At 36.0% G+C, this 23,617-nt stretch overlaps 1 protein-coding gene across 4 annotated transcripts in view; it reads right to left on the reverse strand.

Moving 5' to 3' along the window:
• Positions 1-103: 103 nt before the first annotated feature.
• Positions 104-23,617, reverse strand: part of TTC21B (tetratricopeptide repeat domain 21B) — a 76,024-nt gene continuing 52,510 nt past the window's right edge. Inside the window, exons 23-30 of one of the 4 annotated variants that reach the window (XR_004271366.1) lie at positions 16,243-16,393; positions 15,870-16,031; positions 13,352-13,547; positions 8,852-9,076; positions 6,540-6,643; positions 5,082-5,202; positions 1,781-1,848; positions 104-544 (exon numbers count right to left, since the gene is read on the reverse strand). Coding sequence is in view for 2 of the 4 variants with exons in the window: in XM_032286607.1 (XP_032142498.1) it covers positions 467-544; positions 1,781-1,848; positions 5,082-5,202; positions 8,852-9,076; positions 13,352-13,547; positions 15,870-16,031; positions 16,243-16,393 (1,001 nt within the window). In the remaining 2 variants the exon portion in view is untranslated. The remainder of the gene's footprint in view (positions 545-1,780; positions 1,849-5,081; positions 5,203-6,539; positions 6,644-8,851; positions 9,077-13,351; positions 13,548-15,869; positions 16,032-16,242; positions 16,394-23,617) is intronic. The other 3 variants (XM_032286607.1, XM_032286608.1, XR_004271367.1) reach the window with 3 other exon arrangements.

Here is a 23,617-nt window from a genome sequence, read left to right on the forward strand (position 1 = left end):
TATATATATATATATATATATATATATATATATTGTCTTTTTCATGAGTTATTGATGGGGAGATTTATTCAATCCTTTGATACAAAACAGAGGAAGACAAAAACACTTTTAACAGAGAACAATGCATTTTAAATATATTTCCTGAAATACATATTCTTAGAAAAGATACAGGGTATTTAATCACCCAGATTTTAACAAAATTTTCTTTATATAAATGGTTATAGTCTTTATCACAGAGTCATCAAATCTGTACCTAATCAAAGAGTTAAACAGACCAGCTCTCATTCAACTCCATTAGAAAACACCAATTTCAGAGTACTTCTCTTGATGTACAGCAGCAACCTCTGCTGGAGAAAAAGGGTATACTTCTAATAACAAAGCATTGAGCTCAAACCTGTTTGAACAGGAAGAACTCAAAGATTTCTTTTATTTCCTGTTAAACCAACAACCTACGTTAAAATTATTTTCAAGGTCTTAAAGATGCACGGGCCTTATCAAGTATATCCTTTCTGATTTTTGGATAAGTTGGATGTGCTTCAAGAACCTGCAAAACAAACAAAGAACCCACAGAAACTTGTAACTAATTATCAAGAACTACGGAGCTACAAACTTACTAGAAATGAGCTTACAATTAAGATTTCCTAGTACTAATACTACAACAGTTATTTAATGGTGACATTTTAAATGTAACATGATGATTCCTTTATATTAATGTGTGAATATCAGATGTAGAAATATAACAAATACAATTGTTTACTAAATAGATTAGTTGTATAAAACAAATATCAATGATTTAAAATATTTTTTGTAATTTAGCTTTTTATTCATAATATTTGATAAACCCTTAGAGAGCGATTTTTATACAGCAGTACACATCAGCTTTACTTGAAATAATCTTGAGACAAACACATTTCCAGGTCTACTAATAGTGGGGAGATAATATTTTTTTTAATAACTCCAAAAATGATCCTACATATGACCTTACATTAACATACAATTCTAACCTGACCGCAATACTCTTTTACAGAGACTCAGTAATCAACAGCAATTACTAAGATCAAGTATTTACGGTAATGATGCTGTGAGAAAAGGGGCATTACAAAATTCTTTTCTAAGGAACTTTTCTTGGAGCTCCTTACAATGTTTAATAGAATGCCTTATAAGGAATATCAATGGGACAATGTATATATGAAGATACTATGCAAATTCTAAAACCATACTTTAAATATTTGTCATTTTAGTAGGGGATGAATTACAGAATGTAACTGAATGACTTCTAATAGAATTCCTTTTTATCTTTAGTTGGTCCATCTGAATTCTCTAGTAAACAGATTCAGACACATTCACAACAACTTCTATTCAGAACAATGATCTGGAGAATTTACACTGTCTTCAAATAGCTTCTAACTTAAAGACTAAATTTTATTTAACATGTTTCTCCTACTGGTCTTTGTCTATTTTTTTATTTTTTTAGTAAAAGTCTCTTTTGCTCTACCACTTTAAACCTACTCCCTTCCACAAATGTAAATATTCTATGGCTTACTGTTTATAGATACCTCTCAGTAGTCTTTGTCTTTAAATTGGCATAAACATTTTATTATTTGATCTCCAAGTAAAAATATGTTTTTTATATAGGTGAGCATTATTTTCTAAATTTTGAACACTGATAATCTCCCTGAACATAGCTGATAAATCATTTAACTAATACATCTGGAGATTTAAAACAGGAGGAAATGGTGCATCTGAAAATTTTTTAAGAAATCTAAATTTAAGTGTTTACCTGGTGACATATATCAATCGAATCCACATATCGTTTTGCTTTTAAGTAATTAAATGCCAGTTTGTATCCTGTTAAGAGAAAAACCATTAAACAGAATGATGGAGTACGCTGCTACTATTACTTCTCCTTGGCTCCTCCTCTCTTTGCTTACTCACTAAAGCATTTGTAAGGGGGCTGGTGAATGAACAGCTGAACTACACTATACAGACAACTTGCATGATAATAGTAGGCAGAGTGACACAAAAGAAGTATAAGAAGAAAAGAAAGTGGAGTTGGAATAAAGGATCACTGTGAATATGTTGTTCAGTTAGAAAGCTGCCATCCCACAAGTGTGGTTTCTATAACTTACTAGAAAAGTCTCATTTATTTCAGATTATAGTAAAAACTCATCACAGGGCAGTAAATGACAACACAGCCATTCATTTTAGCACTTACACAGGCAAACTGATGCCTATAGTTATGAGGTTTGCATTCTATCAGGAGAAAAAGTACATTTTAAAATAATTGCATGAGTAAATGAATATTTTCAAAACCAGTACAATTTCATAAATGTTATGAAAGATCCAGGCCAAGTGAGTCACCATAAAGAACCTGACTGGGGAAGAACAGGGTGTCAAGAGATGTCTGAAATCTGAAGGATGAAGCATAAACTAGGCTAGGGTAGGAATCAAGGACACTGTCAGATATAGGCAACTGCATGGATTAAGGCCAGTGGTAGGACACATAGGGAGTTGGTGAACTTGAAGTACAGCGAGAAGACAGAACAAGTAGGACAGCGACACAGAGGAAGGCAGATCAGTCACCAATGACTGGTAAGAATGATCACAGTTACTGATAGTGAAAGGCCGCACTTCCACTATCAACAATTAGAATAATGTTTAAAAGACATTCCTTTTAATGGATGTTGTTCTCCTGTAACATGCTATAAAAGTGAGAAAACTAAGAAGACAAGTAATAGCAGCTGTGTACTCAGTAAACAAGATATTATAATGCAATGTAAAATGATATGTAATAATAAATATTTCACTCTACCTCTTAAAAATATGAAATGTGAATAGTGCTCTTAGGCTCCAATAAAAGTACCAAAACAAATGTTTAAAATTTTAAGTGTCTGAAAAAAATTATTGGCTAACATTATCAGATGCTAGTAAAAAGAAATAAATAGAAATGACCTAAAATTCACAATATTTCATATATAGTTCAGGTACCACATGATGATGTTTCATTAACAGATCATATACATGATGGTGGTCCTATGTGACTAACACTGTGTTTCGTATTTTTGTAATACTGTATTTTATCTTTTCTCTGTTTACATACACACATTGCTTATAGCATTCAGGACAGTAACATGTTGTACACGTGTGTAGCCTAGGAGCAATAGGCTATACCATATAGTCTAAGTGTGCAGTTGACTTTATCTAGGTTTGTGTAAGTACACTCTAGGATGTTTGCACAACGATGAAATCATCTACACATATGTCAGAATATTTCCATTGTTAAGTGACACGATTGTATATATATTTGTATGTCTATGTATGTATATCTTTACACACACGCACGCGCGCACAAAGGCACACGTGCTCGGGCCTATGGCCAGAATGCTATGGAAAGAGCATGAGCATGATTTTAAGGGTTTTCTGACAACTGAAAAAGTGAAATGCATTGTTCATTTGGCCAGGCAAGTTGCGGGTGTTGATGCAATGATAATCTTAAGGATAAAATTAAGGAATTAATGGAGAGCCTTAGAAAGAAATGTTTACCAAAGCAAAGTTTGAGGAACTGATAAAATAATCTATAAAGCACAACAATGACACAATGAAAGAACTGGTGATTTGGAATTCCTTTATTTGCTGAGGTCTTCCAAGGAATGGAATATATAAATAATTTAACTTCTATGTGTATTCCTTCCAGGGAATACAGTGTCAAATTTAATATTTTAAGGATACTTAAGGATTTTTCATTTTACAAGGTGACTTTCTTCTGAAAGATCTATCACACTTTTGAATAAAAATACTATAAAAATCATTAGTTCTTGTGCTTTGTACAAGTCTAGTATAGTACAAGAACAGATTCCAGAAAACTAAACGGTGAGGGAAGACCTGAGCTAACAGCAGTTAGTGTGAGGGTGACCCATTTGACTGCAAATTAAAATTGAATTCACACTGTGACATGCCTGCTGAAAAGATAGATGTCATCTTAGGCTGAATTAGCAACTCCAAAAGGCTTAATCAAAAAAAAAATAGCTTAATTATACTTACAACTAGCCAAATCATATTTGAGAGCTTGTTCATTTACGGTACAACAGGTCAGAGGGACATGGAAAAACAAAACAGCGTTTTCCTAACTTAACATGGCCATGACATCTACCACCTTCACACTCCATTCTTTTTAATAAAAAAAAATTTATTAGAATCTCCCCAAGTGTTCCAAAGCACAGTTTGGGAAACACTATTTTGGAGCTTCCAAGAGACATCAACATGAAGGGTGAGAGACTCGGAATGCAATCTTAGGAAGAAGGGACAAGTAACTGTAGATGGCTTGAAGAGATAGCCTTAGGACACATGACAGAAGCTGCAATTTAAAGGGTCATGATCTGTAAGAGAGAGACATTCTGTGGGTTGCTCCAGAGAACAGATCTGGGCAGTTTCAAGGAGGCATATTTCAACCCAATACAAAGAAAAAGAACACAAACATGAGGATGAGCTCCCTCACATGAGGGGAGAGGTTGGTCATGAAGTATATTCTGATGGCACCTCTATTAGGGACACTGTAGACTAGTATTCCTCAAACTAACAGCCTACAAAACACTGGGACTGGATGATGTTTCTAGATGCTCATGGGACAAGAAATCACCCATGGTCAAATAATTGTGGGAAACAGGGCCCCTCTGTGGTATCCATTGCAATATCTATTAGTGTTTAAAGGCTTTGAGAAGCAAAGAAACGCATGCAATTCAATTTAATGCAATGTTTTCCTAATTTACTTGGCAATGGAAACATCTTTTTCTGTGGCATCTCCAATTTCAAAATAGCAGAGGGTGAAGGCAGAGAAGGGGACAGAATTAGACTAGATGTACACTAAGGTGACTGAAGACAAGTTTGGAACTCAGGAAATCATACGTAACTATTAGTAGCTAATAATATATAATGAATATAAAATTTACTCTCCTTTCAGAAAGGTTTGACAATAAAAATTGACTCAACATTTATTTTGTTTTGAAAAAAAATCAAATGCATTTAAATAAAAATAAATAAAACATAATTTTTCTGTGAAAAATCTAGGTGATTGCAAAACTCACCTACTGCTGGATTTGTCTGATTGCTATATTTCCATGCCATCTCATAGTTTAAGGCAGCATCTGTATATGCTTGCTCTTTTTCCATAATGTATCCCATATATTCATAAGCTTTGCAGCAAGACTAAAGAAAAACGGGAGACATCAATAGATTAAATGTGATATTACTAAGATTTTATGGGATGTTTGTGACTCTAAACATCAATCATATTAATCTACTTAAACGACACATCAAACAATAGTTTTCAACTTTGGGTAGGCAATCACATTTTTTACTGAACTTAATAAATGATTCTGATGCCAAGTCTCCACCACAAATCTGCAGTATCAGCGTTTCCTTTACAGAATCAGAAATACACAACAGGATATTTGTATTGTACACAAGCACAGGTACACTATTTATTATGAATAATTTCAGCACATACAGAGATAAGAACATAACGAACTCCACGAGCCCTTATCTTCAACAATTATCTCATGACTAATGCTGTTTCACCTCCATCTCACAAACCTATCCTTCTGTGTTACCAGAAAAAATCCTCAGATATATCAATTCTAAATGTGTTAGTGTGTACCTCTAAAAGAGACTTTAAGCATAACCACAATTTTATCACACCTAAAATGTTAACAATTTCTTAATAGCACCAAATATCCAGTACTGTTCAAATTTTAATTATCTCAATATAATTTTTTTTTTTTTGTTAGATTGAGGATTGAAATAAGGACCAAACATTGTAATTGGTGAATGTTTTGATCTAGACTCTTTTGATCCAGAGGTTTTCCTTCTTCCTGTCTGTCTCTCTGGGTCTCTTTTCTTGAAATTAAATGTAATAGAAACAAGAATATTTATCCCAGAGTTTCTCACCACCCAGGGTTTAGTTGACTGCATCTTTGTGGTGTTTATGTAATATATTCCTATGTCACTGACATTTTCTGGAATTTGTAATTAGATTTAGAGGTTTGGATTCAATTTTAATTCTGGAGGAGAGAGGTGAATCTACTTCATACTTCAGTATCATGATAAGCCATACTGGAGCCTGAGGCATAAAAACATGGATGCATATTTTTGAGTATTTCTTTTCTTTTTTTTTTTTAAGGTGGAGATTGCAGCGAGCCAAGATCATATCACTGCACTCCAGCCTGGGCAACAGAGCCAGACACCATCCAAAAAAAAAAAAAAAAAGAATGGAGTTGGGGCTGCTAGAGACTCTGCTCTATGCAGATAGCACACCTGGTCCTAACTGGTTCTTTGGGCCGTCAGAAGATATGACCCCCCACCCCCCAACAACCCACCTATAAAAGCCTGACACTTCTACTACAACTTGACAACCCATTTGGGCCCCTTCTCTGTAACAGAGCTGTTCTTTCCTTTTGCCTATTAAACTCCTGCCCCAATCCCACCCTGTGTGTATCCACATCCTTGATTTCCTCGGCTGCGAGACCAAGAACCTTGGTATTTTCCCCAGACAGCGAGGCCATTTCATGATGGCAAGCCAGGCAGGGTCCCGAAAGCTCAGCGTTTTAAGGGTGGAACAGGGAGAAGTTCTCATGAATGTCAGGATAGGCTAGGAAAGGGGAGAGGAGACACAAGGTCCTTGGTCAAATAATGTATTTCTTAGATACTAAGAAAAACGGAAGGAAAAATAAAGGAAGCTACAGAAGAAACAGTATCTTTTTTTTTTTAGATGGAGTCTCCTATGTTGCCCAGGCTGATGTGCAGTGGCAGGGTCTCGGCTCACTGTAACCTCCGCCTCCAGGGTTCCAGCAATTCTCCTGTCTCTGCCTCCTGAGTAGCTTAATTGTAATTTTTTTCCAAAACATGAGTTTAAAACTATTGAATAATCTGAAAGTATATATTAAAAATCACTACATTAAGATTGAACATTTTATTTATACCTAAACTTGGTTTCTTACCATTTCACTCATCTCATTTTAATGGAAAAAATCTCCCCAGCAATATTTTCATTAAAACCATTACCCATTTAAAAAATATATAAAAACATTAATATAGGAATGCACATATTCCCCTTTGATTCAGTCTCCAATACAGCTTAGCACAACTGCATTAAATTATTACTTATCTTGATTACCGAGTGTTTCACTTGAATTACCCCAATCTTAGCCCTGCCATAGATGTATGCCCTGCCATAGATGTATGTTCTTCTATTGGGAGGCACAGAATGTCTGATTCTCCCTCTTTTTGTGATGTTACATCATATTTAAATTTATCAGGGTTGAAAAATGGGGATAGCCTATCAGTCTTCCTTCATTTATTAGCTGGAAAATGTCTATGATGAGAAACATCTCATTGACTATTTATTTGCAAGCTTCAGAAATAGCAGTCAGCTCACTAGCTTACTGTAGTAGACACCAATTAGGTTTTTTTTTCTTTTTCTAGTTTGGATCTTTGAGAAGTCATGGATTTAAACAGATTTTATGTGTTTTGATATATTGCAGTTATTCTTTTCGATACTTAAAGCATCCCAACTTTGGCTATTGGAGGTGTCTTCAAGTTGGCCACTAGGTCTTTGACACAAACTCTAATCAACATAGATAGCTTCCTCAATCATCCGGTAAGGCAAGACAGTCTAGTGTCGTCTTGTACATTTCCTGCCCCAGATCTGGATGACTTCCATTTTTAAAATTATGTAATTCAAGGTTTCTAAGCTTTATTTCTTAAATGTCACACTTTCAAAATCAACATATTCAACCAGTAGGGCTGAATGAAGCCTCTAAAGCAGCCATCATGTTCAACCATGCAATATATTGTTATCAGCGTTCTGGCAAACTGAAATTCTGTGTGCACTGAAACTTTAATTCTCATACAATCTTGGTTAATCCTAGACGAGGCATAGAAGGGTAAACTACTCAGCAATTTAGATTTTCAAAGCCTATTAATGAGTATTCTGTTTTTCAAGGCCAATTTAACTTAAAATTTATGTAATTAATCATCTAGAATAGTTTATAAATTGATAAATGCTTGGATCTTTCAGGTTTTTAAGTTTCTAGGAAAGCATCTTAATAGTACTAGATAATCACAACTCTTCTTTAAAAAACAAATGGTCCATTTGTAATGTAATTTGCTAAAACAGATTTACTGTGATTAAGATTTAAGTATATGAATATATGAAGATAAATATCATTTCTAAGTTGTGTGCAATTATTTCTCAACAAATAAATCTTGACTTTAAAAAACTGTTATGACATATTTTGTAATTAAACATGAAAATGTTAGTAAAAAGCCTTAAATTATAAGGACTTTATAATATTCAATCTTATACCTAAAGATAAGGAATTTCTATTAAACAAATCAAATTAAAAGCTGAAAAGACTTTCTCCCACAAAATATATTATGCATAATGGATTCTAATAATGTGAAAATGACATGCAGCTGCAGTAAATTCATCAAGAGTATTTCTTAATAGGAGGGACAGACGTCCGCAATTAATGTTTTTCTGCAATTTTCATTAGTTCTGGGTTGAGATGGATAATCACAGGCAAACGTTTGACATTCCAAAAACACTTCCCATTAAGTAGGGCACTAATACAGCTGAAAATTGAAATTGCAGAAATCTTTTTTTTTTTTAACTTTAAAGGGAAAATGGCTTCTCTCTTATTATTAACGTTTGTTTCCTGATTGTGGTAAGAATAAACATTTAGTTTTCCAAAATCACACAGGAATCCTTGGAAATGGACTAACACTCAACAATATCTATTACGGAAAGCTTATGCAGCAAAAGTTAAAAATAATTTTTTACTCCTCAATCACCTACTCTATTATGACGCAGGCACCGTTTTAATAGTTCTTCTGCCATATCGTATTTTGCTGATTGAATGTAAATATCAGCAAGTAGCAGCCAACTCTTTTCAAACTCTTCAGCATCAATAGCATTCCAATTCATTTTTGCAATACGCTTCAGCTGGTTTCTGGCTCGTGGAGTCTGTTTCAAGATCATATAAGCCGTTGCCATTCCCAAGAGTGCTGGGATATGATCCTTCTATAAGAAAATAAAATTTTAGACCACAAGATGCACAAATATAAATGTCCCAAAACATACGCAAAGCAGAAAATGCTACATAAGAACTAGTTTGTGGATTATATTTCTAGCTTCATTACAGAGAACTGTGATTAGTCATTATTTAAGACATCAAGTACCCTCAAGCTACTGTGAACAGACTTGGTGAAGCACTGTGTGGTCAAGATAATTCAAGATAATGGCAACTATTCAGATGCCATAAGCACACAATTCCAAGAATTAGTGAGACTCTAGTGGGATTCAAATAGCCATGTTTTAGTTTTACATAGAAACAGCTAAAATAAAACTCGATTTCAGTAAAATCCTTATTGAGCAGTTTGTATTTTGGATTTAACATTTAGGATCCTACTTCTTTCACCTGTCAAAGACAGACGACAATAATTTACCAGCAAATGATGGTCCTTATCCATTCTGACTTCTATTGCTTTTTTTCCCTCCCTCTCCTTTTATTCAGAAACCTCTTCTCTCAATCAAGTTTGAACAATGAAATGTTAAAAATAAGGTGTACAATTAATGCAACACTTGGAAATATATAAAATAAGCTCATGTCTTAAAATATGCTTTTAGATTTGGATTCTGCAGCTTCCTAAAACAGTCTATACGATATTCTTTTGGATAGAGTTTGAAGTCAGAGAATGTCACTCTGTGAAACCAATAGGTTAGTAAAAATTCATACAAAATGGAGGCCATTAGTGATCTATCCAGACATCTTTCATTAGCAATAATGTGTATGTTCCTGATTAAGGTAGAATGCTTCTTAAATTTCAGCAGACAGATTATGATGCATTTATAAAGGAAGAAGAAAGACCCAGCTTAACATACAAATAAAGGGGCCAGGAGTGGCAGCTCACGTCTGTAATCCCAGTACTTTGGGATGCTGAAGCTAGCACACAGAGAGACCTCGCCTCTACTAAAACAAACAAACAAACAAACAAACAAACAAAACTAGCTGAGTGTGGTGGCCAACCCTACTCAGGAGGCTTAGGTAGGCGGATTGCTTGAGCCTGGGAGTTCAAGGCTACGGTGAGCTATGATTGTGCCAGTGCACTCCAGCCTGGAAGACAGAATAAGACCCTGTCTCAAAACAAAAACAAAAGCAAAGGATGAGGAATTGTGACTGAGGAATGGTGATGTCATTACTATAAGTATACTGTAAGATAGCAAATTTGGGTAGCCCATAAGGAATATTGCAAAAGAAGACTGGTGAAATGTTCAATGTCCAACTGATCATGGTTGGAAGTAAGAAATAACTCTGGAATAGAGAAGGGCAATACATCAGGGTTTTATGGAAACAGCTTTTAGAAATATAAAAACTTCCTTGCCTCAAATTCTATGTCTATCAGTAAACTTCCAAGGTGTAATCTGTTCCTCTAGGTAAGAAGTGGCAAAACAGTTTCATTTGAGTGTCAAATCCAACTAATTGGTTGTAGATTATGAAGATGTGTGGGATGCTACTAATTACTGAACCTCACCTTCACCTCACCTCAGCCCACCTCAGGTAGGCAGGGGAGGAGAGAAAATAGAAGTCTGCTATGTATTTGTAAGCCAGGTCCTAGGACAGCATAAGAAGAGGATGATCCTGTGAAAAGGACCCACATTCATTCACATGCACAAAAATATCCTACACTACACAATTAAGAATAACCTCTCTGAGTTTAAAATCACACACTTTGAGTTTGATTAGAATGTATCAGTTCTTCACAACTTGATCACTACTGAGTGAACTGAAGAAAAGTTTCCAAAAGCAAACCTGAGTTCTAAACCCTGCCTTAGGTCTTTTTTCTGGTGCAGACATCCTAAGACCTACAGACAGCTTCTCTGTCTCTCAATAACTCTAAACTGCAGTAACTTTAGATTGCAAAGGACAAGACTCAGGTGTGGACAACACAGCTTTATTATAAACATCTCATCTTTATGGTTCAAGGAGGGGCAATGAAAGCAGGTGGAAACACTTTGGCTTGGGCTTAGTGTATTTTCCACCATTTCCTCCATGATTTCCTGTCACATACTTCGTTTTCAGTCCTTCTGAATGACACAGAGGACTGTGAACATACCGTATGTTTTTCTGCCTCCCTGACTTTGTTCACATTTTCCTCTCCCTCTAGAACACATCGTCCCCATTTCTGCCTGTTAAAATGCAATTTATCTTGGCTCTTCAATCATACCTGTTTCTTAAATCCTATTTTTTCTTAAATCATACCTTCTTCACATAAGGGTCTCCCAACTCTCATTACACTGTCTCCTACAGCATTTTTATTTGGAATTCTGATATAGAATGTAATATATTTTGCTTTGTATTACAGTCATCATAGTCAGTACGCTTGTCTCGTCTTCTGTAGACTACGATAAACTTGAAAAAAGGGAACATACATTATTTATTTTTGTATTTCCTACTATGCTTAGCACCTACTGGCTGCTTAATGAATATTCATTATGTTGAATATACGCAGCCTATGAGTTAAAAGAAAATAATGTGAGATAAAATTTGATGCTTATGAAACTTCAGCCCATACATCATCATTCGAATAATATGGTTAGTAGGCAGATTTGAAGATAGTATTTTACTAACCACATATGTAAGGATGACAAAAAAAAATTCAGTCTCATCAGCAGAAAGCAGGCATAGTCTTTCTAGGAAATAGCTATAATATTCACTGCTTTTGGCCTTTTTTACCTCTTATACTTCACAGTAGGGATAATGGATTTACTCAAAATAAACTTTGTCATTGTTAGGAGACAGAGTAGCACATCACAGCATTCAGTAGCTATGGCACCTGACGTGAGACTGTGCTTCCTCATGTTCCTAGAGGTCCTCTTAGACATACATGATTGCCCTACTTCTGCTCTCCCTTCATTCAGCAGCTGTCATCCATCTGCTCCACAAAGCCAATTCAACAGAGCACGACCCATGAGCACATTACTTCAATGTCTGCAGAAGGGCCTTGCTTTGGAGGCTTGCCGCTGCCATGCTGCCCTGCTGTTTTGTTCCAAGCATGGTAATAAAGCTGCTATTTAGGATACTTGTACCCAAGCCACGACAAGAGTTGCAGGTCTTCCAAACCCCTGACATCTCAATCTCCTCTAGGGCCCTGGAAGGTTGGGGGAAAGATATCACTGTACGGGGCTTTGGGTAGTTTATTGCTGCCACTATGACTTTCCAACCACAAGAAATCACAGCAAAATTCTGTATGTCCTTTGAGAGACACAAAATGATGAGTTTTTGGTGGGCTACAGCATCATCAAATGGAAGAACAAACATGAAATCCAATAAGCAGGCTTAGTAACTATAACCAACTGCTGATGAGAGGGTACCTAGAATTGCTTCTTAATATCAAGTAATTGAAGAAGTAGAGTGCTGTGTGAGGGAAATAAAAACAATATCTACAGAGTAAGAAAAAAGGTGGAGGAGGCCGAGGCAGGAGGATCACCTGGTCAGGAGTTTGAGCCCAGCCTGGCCAACATGGTAAAATCCCGCTTCTACTAAAAACACAAAAAATAGCTGAGCATGTAGGCAGGCGTCTGTGATCCCAACTACTTGGGAGGCTGAGACAGGAGAATTTCCTGAACCCGGAAGGTGGAGGTTGCAGTGAGCCAAGATTGCACCACTACACTCACTCCAGCCTGGGCGACAAGAGTGAAACTCCGTCTCAAAAAAAACAACAAAACAAAAAAAGAGAAAAGGTGGATTCAAGCACAGTAAAAAGACAAAAAAGTCTCTGATTTTGTAAGAATAATACTGTGAAAATAACAATGAAAAGATTGCAGGAGGTTATTTCCGTGTTGCTAAAGAACATCATTATTTATATAACTAAATTATAATGATCTCATGTAGCTATACAGCTGGAAAATTTCCAAGTTCACGTAAGTGCAGAGGTAAGATATCAGGGCACCCAGGTGTTTATTTCCACTTAGTAAGTTAATCTTGGCTACATCTACAACACATAAATTCTCCAGAGGACAAAGTGGCTCCCTTGAGAATTAACTTATGCACTTTTGAAGAATTTCCTTTCTCTAGAATTTAACATTCCAATAGGGAGAAATATATTAATAACATATCAAAACAGTAACACTGTCTCTTCTGCAAAGAAGGAGACATTGTGTATGCTAAACTACATACCTAATTTTTAATAAAAGTAATTGAGTAAATCTCCTAAAAATACATAACTAATCAAAGTACATGTTTCTATGCTACCAACGAAAGATAACATATGAAGCTGAAATGGAAAACCCACTAACCTCAGATGCTGCTATTTCAGTGAAGGTATTTAATGCTTGTTCAACATTAGATTTCTGTTTGGTAGCCATTAAGCAATAGTTTTCCATTACGCGAAGCTGTACTTGACCCTGAACAGTCTGAGGTTTTAGTTCCTTAAGAAGTTTTTCTGCTGTTCTCACTGCCAACTGGACAGATTCTTGCCTCTCAGTTGAATTACTGTATATAATTAAAAATAAATCACTTATGTCTCTTACTCATGATACAATTCATTGAAATTAGAATCTGGGCACTCTCTGTGCTCTTTTTGTCACTCATTTAAAAGTAATCTTTTGTGAAGAATGTCACTCATTCTCTTCTAATACAAAGTGAAGCACAGTTACAATGCATTTTAAACAAAATTAATACGGACTCAGTAAAACATCAGTAAGCATTAATTTCCTCTAGAATGAAGACAAAAATTTGACAATACCTACATGTCGTAAATGTGTGCATTCCAGCAAATATAAAACTAGAATACAAGTAGAATCACAAAATTAACATGTATCTATTTAAAAAGGGAAAGGAAAGAAAAGGGGGAGGAAAAAGTGGCAATTGCCGTATTATTTCATTCTATCTATGTTTAATCCATTTTAGATACAGGAAAACTAAGGCTCAAATAGGTAAAGTAACTTGCTAAAGGTCATACCACTAATAAATGGTACACCTAGGACCTGAATCTAAGTTTATCAGACATATAAAATCTACTCTGTTCTCCTCACCATGTTGTCTATTAGAATCTCAGAAATTATATGCGTGTCAAAAAGTAATTCCAAGTGCCATTTTAATATTTAATAGCAACTTTCTTGTTTTATACCACAGACACACACACATAAATATATATAAATCAATTAATAAAAGGAAATGAAACACTCAAAGTCCAATCACTAAAGCCACTGGTCTTCTGCTCAGGCCTTAAGCTTATCTTGCCTGAAACACGTCACACTGTTGACTACCATTTTCAAAGTTCTTCTCCCTTGGCTTCTGTAATACTACATGGCTTTAGTTCTCTTGCTACCATACTGATTGCCCTTTTGTGACCTTCCTTCCTCCTTCCAGGCCCCTTAAATGTTAGCAAGCTTAAAATTTAGTTCTCGGACTTGTGTTACTATACTCTACTCTCAAAGAGGCCATTTATGGAATTCCAACTGTGCACTCTGCAGATGTCTCCCAGATCTCTATCCCTAGGTGTGACCTCTCTTTTGAGTTTTGGTTTTGCATTTTGAATTGCCTGCAGAAGATTTCTACTTGGATAGCTTATAGTTCCATAACAGTAATGTTATCTCAACCTTTGTAAAACAACCATAAACATGCCACTTTCTTGCTCTAAAACTTTCAGTGGTTTCTGTAATCCAGCCGTTAAAATCTGTCATTGAAACCTCTCGGCAATCTAGTGCTAATTTTCTCCTGCTCCTCCATGCATCTTCCCCCGAATACTCTGGACTGCTACTATTCCTATGAACTCCAACAGTAGTTAATATCCATTTAAGTCCATTTCTGTTTAGTTGCAGATGCAAAGGTTTCAGGTATTGCATGGCCTCTTAAGTAAATTACAGGCTCTTGAAGGCAGGAACTACCTCTTACATTCCCTTTACGTCCTAACACATCCCCCACATTCCTTGCCTGCATATGAAGAGAAGACAGGCTACTAATGCAGGTTGAAATACAACCGTTTACTAGCAGTATACCACACTGCTTAACAGTAGTCAGGACTCAGTCTAAATCTTGACTCCATCATTACTATCACATTAAACAAGTTGACTCAGCTTACTTGGCAACACTGTTGTAGAAAACAAATAAGATAGTGCCTGGGAAGTACAGAGGAGAGGGTCTGGAAAATTACCATTTGTTAAGTAGTTACTATCATTGTGTGGATAATTTTTTTTTTTTTTTTTTTTGAGACGGAGTTTCACTCTCGTTACCCAGGCTGGAGTGCAATGGCGGAATCTCGGCTCACCGCAGCCTCTGCCTCCTGGGTTCAGGCAATTCTCCTGCCTCAGCCTCCTGAGTAGCTGGGATTACAGGCACACACCACCATGCCCAGCTGAATTTTTGTATTTTTAGTAGAGACGGGGTTTCACCATGTTGACCAGGATGGTCTCGATCTCTTGACCTCGTGATCCACCCGCCTCGGCCTCCCAAAGTGCTGGGATTACAGGCGTGAGCCACCGCGCCCGGCATGTGTGGATAATTTTTACCAGAGTTGTCAAATTGTATAATTAGGTGAGTGTCTTCACAGCATGTCTACTATATTTTAGGAAATCTTAAAGCATTTCATGCCCATTTCAGAGAATACTATACTGCAATAACAATTCTATTGAATAATTATTTAATTTGCTAAAATAACTTCTCAGAAACAGGTAATGAAATGCCTATTTATTTAATTTATTCATTTGGCCGTTCATTATTGCTATCCTAGAATTTAGTTCTTTGATAAAGTATCCCTGTTTATTATCTCCAACAAGTATTTTTTTAAAAAGGATAATGTGTAAAATAACTCACCCCAGGTCTCCGTCCAGATTTTCAAATACTTCACCTCCAATTGTTTCATTATCCGGATTCAAACAGATTTCTATCATATTGTAAAGGGCATTTTGGCCCCAGTCACTATCTTTCCGAGCTTTATTAAAATGTCGAAGGGCATCATTTGGTTCTCCAGTATACCTTGTTAAATGTTTAAAAGAATTATTTATTTCAATCACTGACTAAAAGATTTATATTAGTTTATAATCTGGTCTGGTAAATAAAACCAAACTATTTTGAAATGTGCTTTTTTTTTTTTTTTTTTTTTAACAACAAAGAAAAGCTTATTTTTCTACTTTATGTACAATGAGAAAAAAAAAATTAGGTAGCATTTATTTGTCAACAGATTTACCAAAGATATAGTCCTTTACAATACTGAAATCCTGGCTCCAATTTCACTCTGGAGTTACACTTCTCAGCCATTGAGAAAAATCTTGGAACATCCTCAAGTTTTCCACATCTTCTTAGGAGATCAATCAAACGAGATAATGTCATATAATTATCTAGAAACAAATAATACTTCAGATATGGGGAACATTTTATACTGTTTGTTTTGTTGGTTATAATTCCACTTCATTAAAGTATGATTTACTTCACACAAAATAGATTTTTAAATAAAAGTAACAGAATGTCTCAGGGTATAAGTCCCTAAAGAGACTGTATGGCCAACTAGATGATCTACTAAATCACGTAGTCTGGGCTGGGCACAGTGAGATAAGGTTCTAAATAGGCAAATCTAGAAAAATGCATATTTCTTGTAACTTTTCTATTGTTTTGGGGACCAAAGCCTTACAGAAACAGCCTCTACCTAGGTAATCTAAACTTTCAACTGTATAGTTCAGGAATACTGATTTAATTACACAGGGCAAGTTCACCGCCTGTATCTGAGAACCCCTCTTCTACTTACTGTTGCTAGGAAGGATGTGGGAACAGTACAATTGACAAATAACGTATGGGGTGGGCAATAAGAAATTTGTCTCCGTCTCTCTTTGATATGTATATGTAGATAACATACCATATACTAGCTTACTATACTAGAACCTTAGCATATTGGTCCCCATATTTTAATTCTATTTCACCTTCTTCTAAGAAAAACATAGTTAATTCATTTCTTTGATCTCAGGAATAATTTCCTGGCAGGTTCCTAGAAAGTCTTCTCCCAATTCTATCTAGTTCTCTCATCACTAACATACCAAGCTTTGAGAATAATTTAATAAATCTTTTTTAGGACTATAAAAATAATGTATAGGCTCTACAAAAAAAATAAGAAAAAATATAAAAAGTATCAAAAAAAATCATTCATATTTCCAGCTAGAGTAGCACATTTTGATGTGTTTTCTTTCATATATTTAAAAACCAACCTATATATAAATGTAAGCAAAGATATGTATTTCTTTGCTTATATTCATACAAAATCAACATCTGTTCACATATATACAAAATTGGAGTCACACTTGGGGCTTTGACTTTGATTGGTTTTGACTGGTTTTAATGTTGATTTTGATGAGCATTAAACAGTAAACATTTCCCAATTGTCATTAAATAATCTTCCAAAACATGACTTTTAATGCTTACTTAATGGTTTATTTACTGATGATTCACATGATTTACTTCTTTATAGTGGTGTCTTTAGATGTTTGGGTGCTAAAGTTTCAGCTAGCACAGGACTAGGGATTTGTAGAGGACTTGTAAAAAACTTTATATAAGCTATTCTGAACATGTTCTTAGGTTGAATTTCTGCAATTAAAATAAACAAACAGAAGCTTGCTTTAAAGCTATTTATCCTTGACTCTACTTTTCTATTTGAAAAGAGAAGATACAATATAATTCAGCAATTTTTCTGAGTATATACACAAAAGATTAAAAGCAGAGACTCAAACAGATATTTGTACACCAACGTTCCTAGCAGTAACCTTCACAATAGACAGAAAGTGGAGAGCGTCCAAATGTTCATTGCGGTTGAATGGATAACCAAAATGTAGTACATACATAAAAAGGAATGTTGTATGTTGTATGTCAGCCATAAAAAAGAAGGAAACTTTGACATACACTATAACACAGGTGAATTGTGAAGACATTACACCAAGTGAAATAAGCTAGACAGAAAAAGACAAATGCTGTGTGGTATCACTTATACGAGGTGCCTAGAATAGTCAAATTCATAAACATAGAAAGTAAAATGATGGCTGCTGGGGGTCAGGGGAGAGGAATGAGGAACTGGCATATAGACTTACAGTTTGGAATGGTGAAAAAGCTTTGGAGATGGATAATGGTGATGACTTACACAACAATGTGAATGCATTTAATGCCACTGAATTGTACACTTAAAAATGGTGAAGATGATGAATTTTGTGTTACATATATTGCACCAAAATGCAAAATATTATTTTTATAAAAAAAAAAAACTTCTGTAAACATTGTATCTACTCGATTACAGAACATCAAAATAATACAGGTTGATAATATCATTTGTCCCCTTGACACATAATCTTGAGTCCAGAGAGAGATTTTATCACTCCTTTTAGCATCACTAAAAAGGGCAAAATAAGAATATGGTTTCAGAAAAAGACAATTCAAATTATTGGTCTTGTCCTTTAGCTATGTGAATTCAAGTAAATTATGCAAATTATTTGAGTCCAACATACTTATTTTCCTAAAATATGATTATAATATTGACTATAGTTGTGCTACAGAAATAAAGGCATGAAAAATATTTATAAATTATAAATATTAATAATATTTATACCTCCAAAAATTTTGATAAGAAATAGAGTAACTACTCCATAATAAAACAACAGCATCTGGAAGCTGTATTGGATTAAGCAAGAACTAAAGGTTAAAATTTCTGGCTAAAATTTTTTCATATGATACTGCTAGTATTGCCAACATTGGGAAGGCAATTTCTTGAATATTTCTCCCCTTATATACTATTGAAATGTATTTGCTATTACTTCAAGTTGTAATTACCATTGATAGATTAAATTACATTCACTTGTCTTTTGGTTAACCAGGAAATTTGACAGAAGGCAAATTTCTGCAAGAAATCCATTAAAGACTAAAATGTATATTAGCCTCTAAAAAATTTAGCTGGTCCATCTTTACTGATGAATACTAGGAAGATATGAAAATAGTTACAGGGTAATGAGACATGGCAACATGCAGTGCCACGGTATTACAAAGCACAGGATTCCTAACTCTGCCTGGGGGAGTTGGGAAATTTCACATAGGAGCTGACCTTAGAAGCCTCAAGGATATGAGAAAGAACTTACTAGACAGACAAAGGCATTCCAAGTAGCAGAAAGCATGCTCCAAGAGGGAAGAGAAGAACAGTGTGGGGAGTGTTGGTAACTTTGATATCATTAAAGGAAGAGGGATAAGAAATATAAATGGCCAAATAATTTTGGGCCACATTATTATTAAGATAATGCTATGAGTTTAGACTTTATCCTGAAGCGCTATCCTAAATTTTAAGCAAAGGGATAGCTTTTGATTTTTAGAACTGATACAGTCTTATGATGGCCCAGAGCAGCCAGAGACTAGAGACTGGAAGATGAGTTGGCAATCTGCACTAATTCAGGTGAGGGGTGATATAGGGCTTCATTAGAGCAGTAGGTTAGGATATGACAGACTGGATGTGTTACCTAGCTATCAAGCAAACGGGAACTGATGAAACATGTTAACCAATTAGTATGAAGAAAGAGGAAAGCTCAAGGCAATCTGGAGATTCTGAGAGAAAAGGGGCAATCTGTCATGATTGCAGTAATTAGATCTAGAAGACGAATTTTTCAACTATTTAAATTAAGTCAAATTGTACAGTAAGTTTCTGAAATAAGCTAAAACAGAGCCTTAGCCTAAAGTATAAGATGAGTTACTGAGGATAATCAATAACATACACATAAAATTAATGTAGATACATATGTTTTAGGATAATTCCAACAAAATAGATCTGTGAATAAGTATATAAAGCACTAGTAAGAATAAAGCACACAACACAAGATAGTACATAGATCATAAAAATAGTACATAGATCATAAAAATTTACTTAGAAATTTGTGGGTTTTTCTGAGACCGAGTCTCATCCTGTCACCCGGGCTGGAGTGCAGTGGCGCGATCTTGGCTCACTGCAACTTCCGCCTCCTGGGTTCAAGTGATTCTTCTGCTGTATTTTTAATTGAGTCAGTGTTTTACAGTCATTAGTGAATGACTGATTCATTCAACCAATAAACATCTATGTTGCCACATCCATGTGCCCGGTATTTTGTCTGATATTGGGAATAAAAGATAAATATGGTGTGATCCCTGAACTTGAGGAGTCTACAGTGTAATAAAGAACACAAATATGCACATAAATATTTTTAGCAAGATACTATAAGTAATAAAGATGTATGGACAAAGTAACCCAGGATTAGGGTTACCAACTCATCGCATTTTGCCTGGGACTTTCTGTTAGTATGGGAAGTTCTGTAACCAGGAAAACCTTTCAGTCCAAGGCAAATCTAGGATGGTTGGTCATGCTACCCAGCATCACCTAAGACATTTTTTAATGTAGGTGGTGGCAGTGGGAAGCAGATTTGCTTTCCGCCCCCCTCACCAAGAGGGATATATTTTAGATTATGTGTTTGGAAAGAGAAAAGGGGGACGAGATAAGGCAGCTAAAGTTCATTTTAGGTCAAAGGAAAAACCCTAAGCAAATACTTGGACATGTGGCTGTATGTCATTTGGTGTTGCTGGAATACATGATCCTTATATTGTATTTATAAATAATTGCTTTTATATTTGTTTACAAACAGTCCAAAGCAGCCAGTCTACTAAGGCAATTTTTTTGGGAAAAGGGCTGCTGCCAAGTAACAGAAACTTAGGTGAAACAAAACCCACAAGACACATGAAGCCTTCCTCAAATCTTAGAAAACTATAATGGGTGAGATCCTTCAAATCTTAGAAAACGATAATATCTTTAATATTCACAATGGAAGAAGTCCGTTTTTTAAAGAAATACAGTCAGATCATTGTCTCAAAGGGAAAGACTATGAAATGGGAACAGCTTGGGACAGAATGAAAGTATTATGTATATTACTTTTAAATGGGTAGTTTAGAGAAGAGGAATAAGAGATAACAGTGTGGAACAGGTAGAAATGGAAGAGGAAAAAAAACGACACAAGCCTGAAGAAAATAAAAATAGGTCTGGGCAATGTGCGTGGCAAGATGAGCCGGTATTTTGGACCCAGGGTGAGTTGAAGAGGTAAGACTCAAGTTTTTTCACAGCATTCTTTTAAATAACATCTGAGTATACTCTGGAAAAGACAGGGCAAAAAAACCAATGAAATGGCCTGAGGTAGTCCCAAGGCGGAAAAAAAAATAGTAAAAACAATAAAGAGAAATTAAACTTTTGACATTACTATAAAATAGACCATATTTTTTCTTTTCAATTTTTGCACTAACTCGGGATATTTTATTTGTATGTACCAACTGATGTTTTCTAAATTCAAACTTCTTTTTATTGAAAGCATCAGTAGAGGTAGCATGTAGAGCATATCTAGTTCTTTAGGTTGCCCTGCTTGAAGGACGGCCACCTCTGTGTCTCTGCGGCTCTAACCAGGCAGCTCTGAGCGCCTAGGGCAACAGCCAGAGAGGAAGACAGTGGGGTTTAGAAGAACTGAAACACAGCTCTAGGACTTCCCCTGCCAGTCAAACTCTTTTTAGTTAACACAGGTAGTAATATACACCACCTGTTAGTCAAACACTTCCCACCTCTTTCTTTTCCTCTTCCTCTCCTCCCTCCCTGCTTCCCTTTCTTCCTTTTCTCCCTCACTCTTCTTTCCATCCAATATTTGTTGAGTACCAACTAAGCTAGATATCCTTCTAAATTCTGGAAACACAGCAGTGAAGGGCAACGTTTCTGGTCACTTGAAGCTTCTGTTCTATGATTTGCAGTTTTTTTGTTTTGTTTCACAAGGGCTACACAAACCCCAAAAATCATTTAAAAAAAAAAAAGCCAAACCCCAAAAACCCAACTACACAGAAAACAGGATAAAAGGACAGAGAGCAAGAAGTGGCTGCTCCATGAGGCCAGCGGGGGAGGGGCGCTCTAAGGAAGAAGTAGCACTCGAGCAAGGATCCCAAAGAAAATGAGGCAGCAGCCAGATGGACCTTTGGGAGGAGCATATTTCAGGAAGTGGAAACAGCAAAAAAGGCTCAAGGCTGTAATTGGCTTGGATGGTTGCCTACCTTGTTTCTATTGTCCCTTTCTTCTTTACTAGAATTCTGATACTATTCTACAGGGCATTAGATTTGGCTAAAAGATAACATTTTTCACCTTCTTTTGCAGTCATAAAGGTGATACTACTGAGGGTTTTTTTTTTTTTTTAAATAAAAAGATGATTTGCTGGTTGGCAAGCCCTTTAGCCCAGCTCTGCACCCACCTTCCCCATCTGGGCCCTGGAACAATAATGCCCAGCAATGCAATGGTCATCTCGGACCATGAGGTAATGCTCAAGCAAGTCAGGGTAATGATGTGGAACAAAAATAGAGAAGGCTCTGGTTTCTTGATGATATGGTGCAACCCCCATGCCAGTCCCTACACGGCGTACTTTTAGGTTTCTTTTACAGAAGAGAAAATAAAAAGCCACGCTTTTTTAGCCTAAAATTTTCAGGGATATCTCTGCCACTTTCAATGAAAGCATTCTAAACTATTTGGAGGCTAGGGATGGAAACAGAGATGAGTTATGACAATGCTGTAATAATCAACGTGGAAAATGGCAATGGCTTAGACCAGGGTGGCAGTAACAGTGGTGGTAAAAAGTGATGGCATTCTAGGTATAGTTTGAATGTAGCACTAGCAAAGGTGTGCTGATAGACTAGAGGTGATATATGAGAGAAAGGTGAGACAAAGGTTAACTGTGAGTTCTGGGCTGGCATAACAGTGGGCAGTGATGCCAGTCAGGTAAGAGGTGGGGGTGGAGCAAACTTAGAGGGAGGAAAAGATCAGGTGTTCTATTTTGGACATTATAAGTTTGAGATACTCCTAGACATCTGAGTGGGAATACAAAGAGGCAGAGGTGTACATGAGTAAAGCCTGCAGATAAATGTTTAGGACATATCAGCACATACATGGGATATAAAGCCATGTGCCTGGACAAAGTCACCTACGGTGTGAATATATAAAAAGAAAAGAGGTTTGGGAACTGAGGCTGGGAGTGTTCTGATATTTAAAGGTCATAAAGTGAAGAGAGCTCCAACAAAGTAGACTAAGACAGTGGGCAATGGGGCAAAAGAAGAACCGAGTGAGTTTAGGATCTCAGAGACAAATGAAGAAAGTCTTTGACTGTGGATGAGGATGAACTGTGCCAAATATGATGACAGGTGAAGTCGGCAGAGAACTGAGAACAGAATCTGATCTGGCAAGATCGGGGTCACACTGGAGAAGCGACTTCCCTGGAGTGCAGTAGTGGTTGAAACAAAATGAAGACAGCATGTTTCATGTTTCAAAATCCTTTGGAGAAAATTTGTTGTTGAGAAGAACCGAAGAAGGGCACAGTAATTGGGAGGGGGCGAGAGTTAAGACTTGATTTTTACTGACTGATTTATTTAGAGCAGGAAAATGTCACAGCACAGTTATATGCTGATTAGAAAAAAAAATAATTCAAGAGAGAAAACTATAGGAATCAAGCCCTTTGGTAGGTGAGAAGCTGGCCATGGGTGGGATCATAAGCCTGGGGAGGACAAAGACT

Source organism: Sapajus apella, unplaced genomic scaffold (assembly GCF_009761245.1).
Source record: "Sapajus apella isolate SASKATOON/1434 unplaced genomic scaffold, GSC_monkey_1.0 scaffold18, whole genome shotgun sequence".
NCBI classification, from domain to species: Eukaryota; Metazoa; Chordata; class Mammalia; order Primates; family Cebidae; genus Sapajus; species Sapajus apella.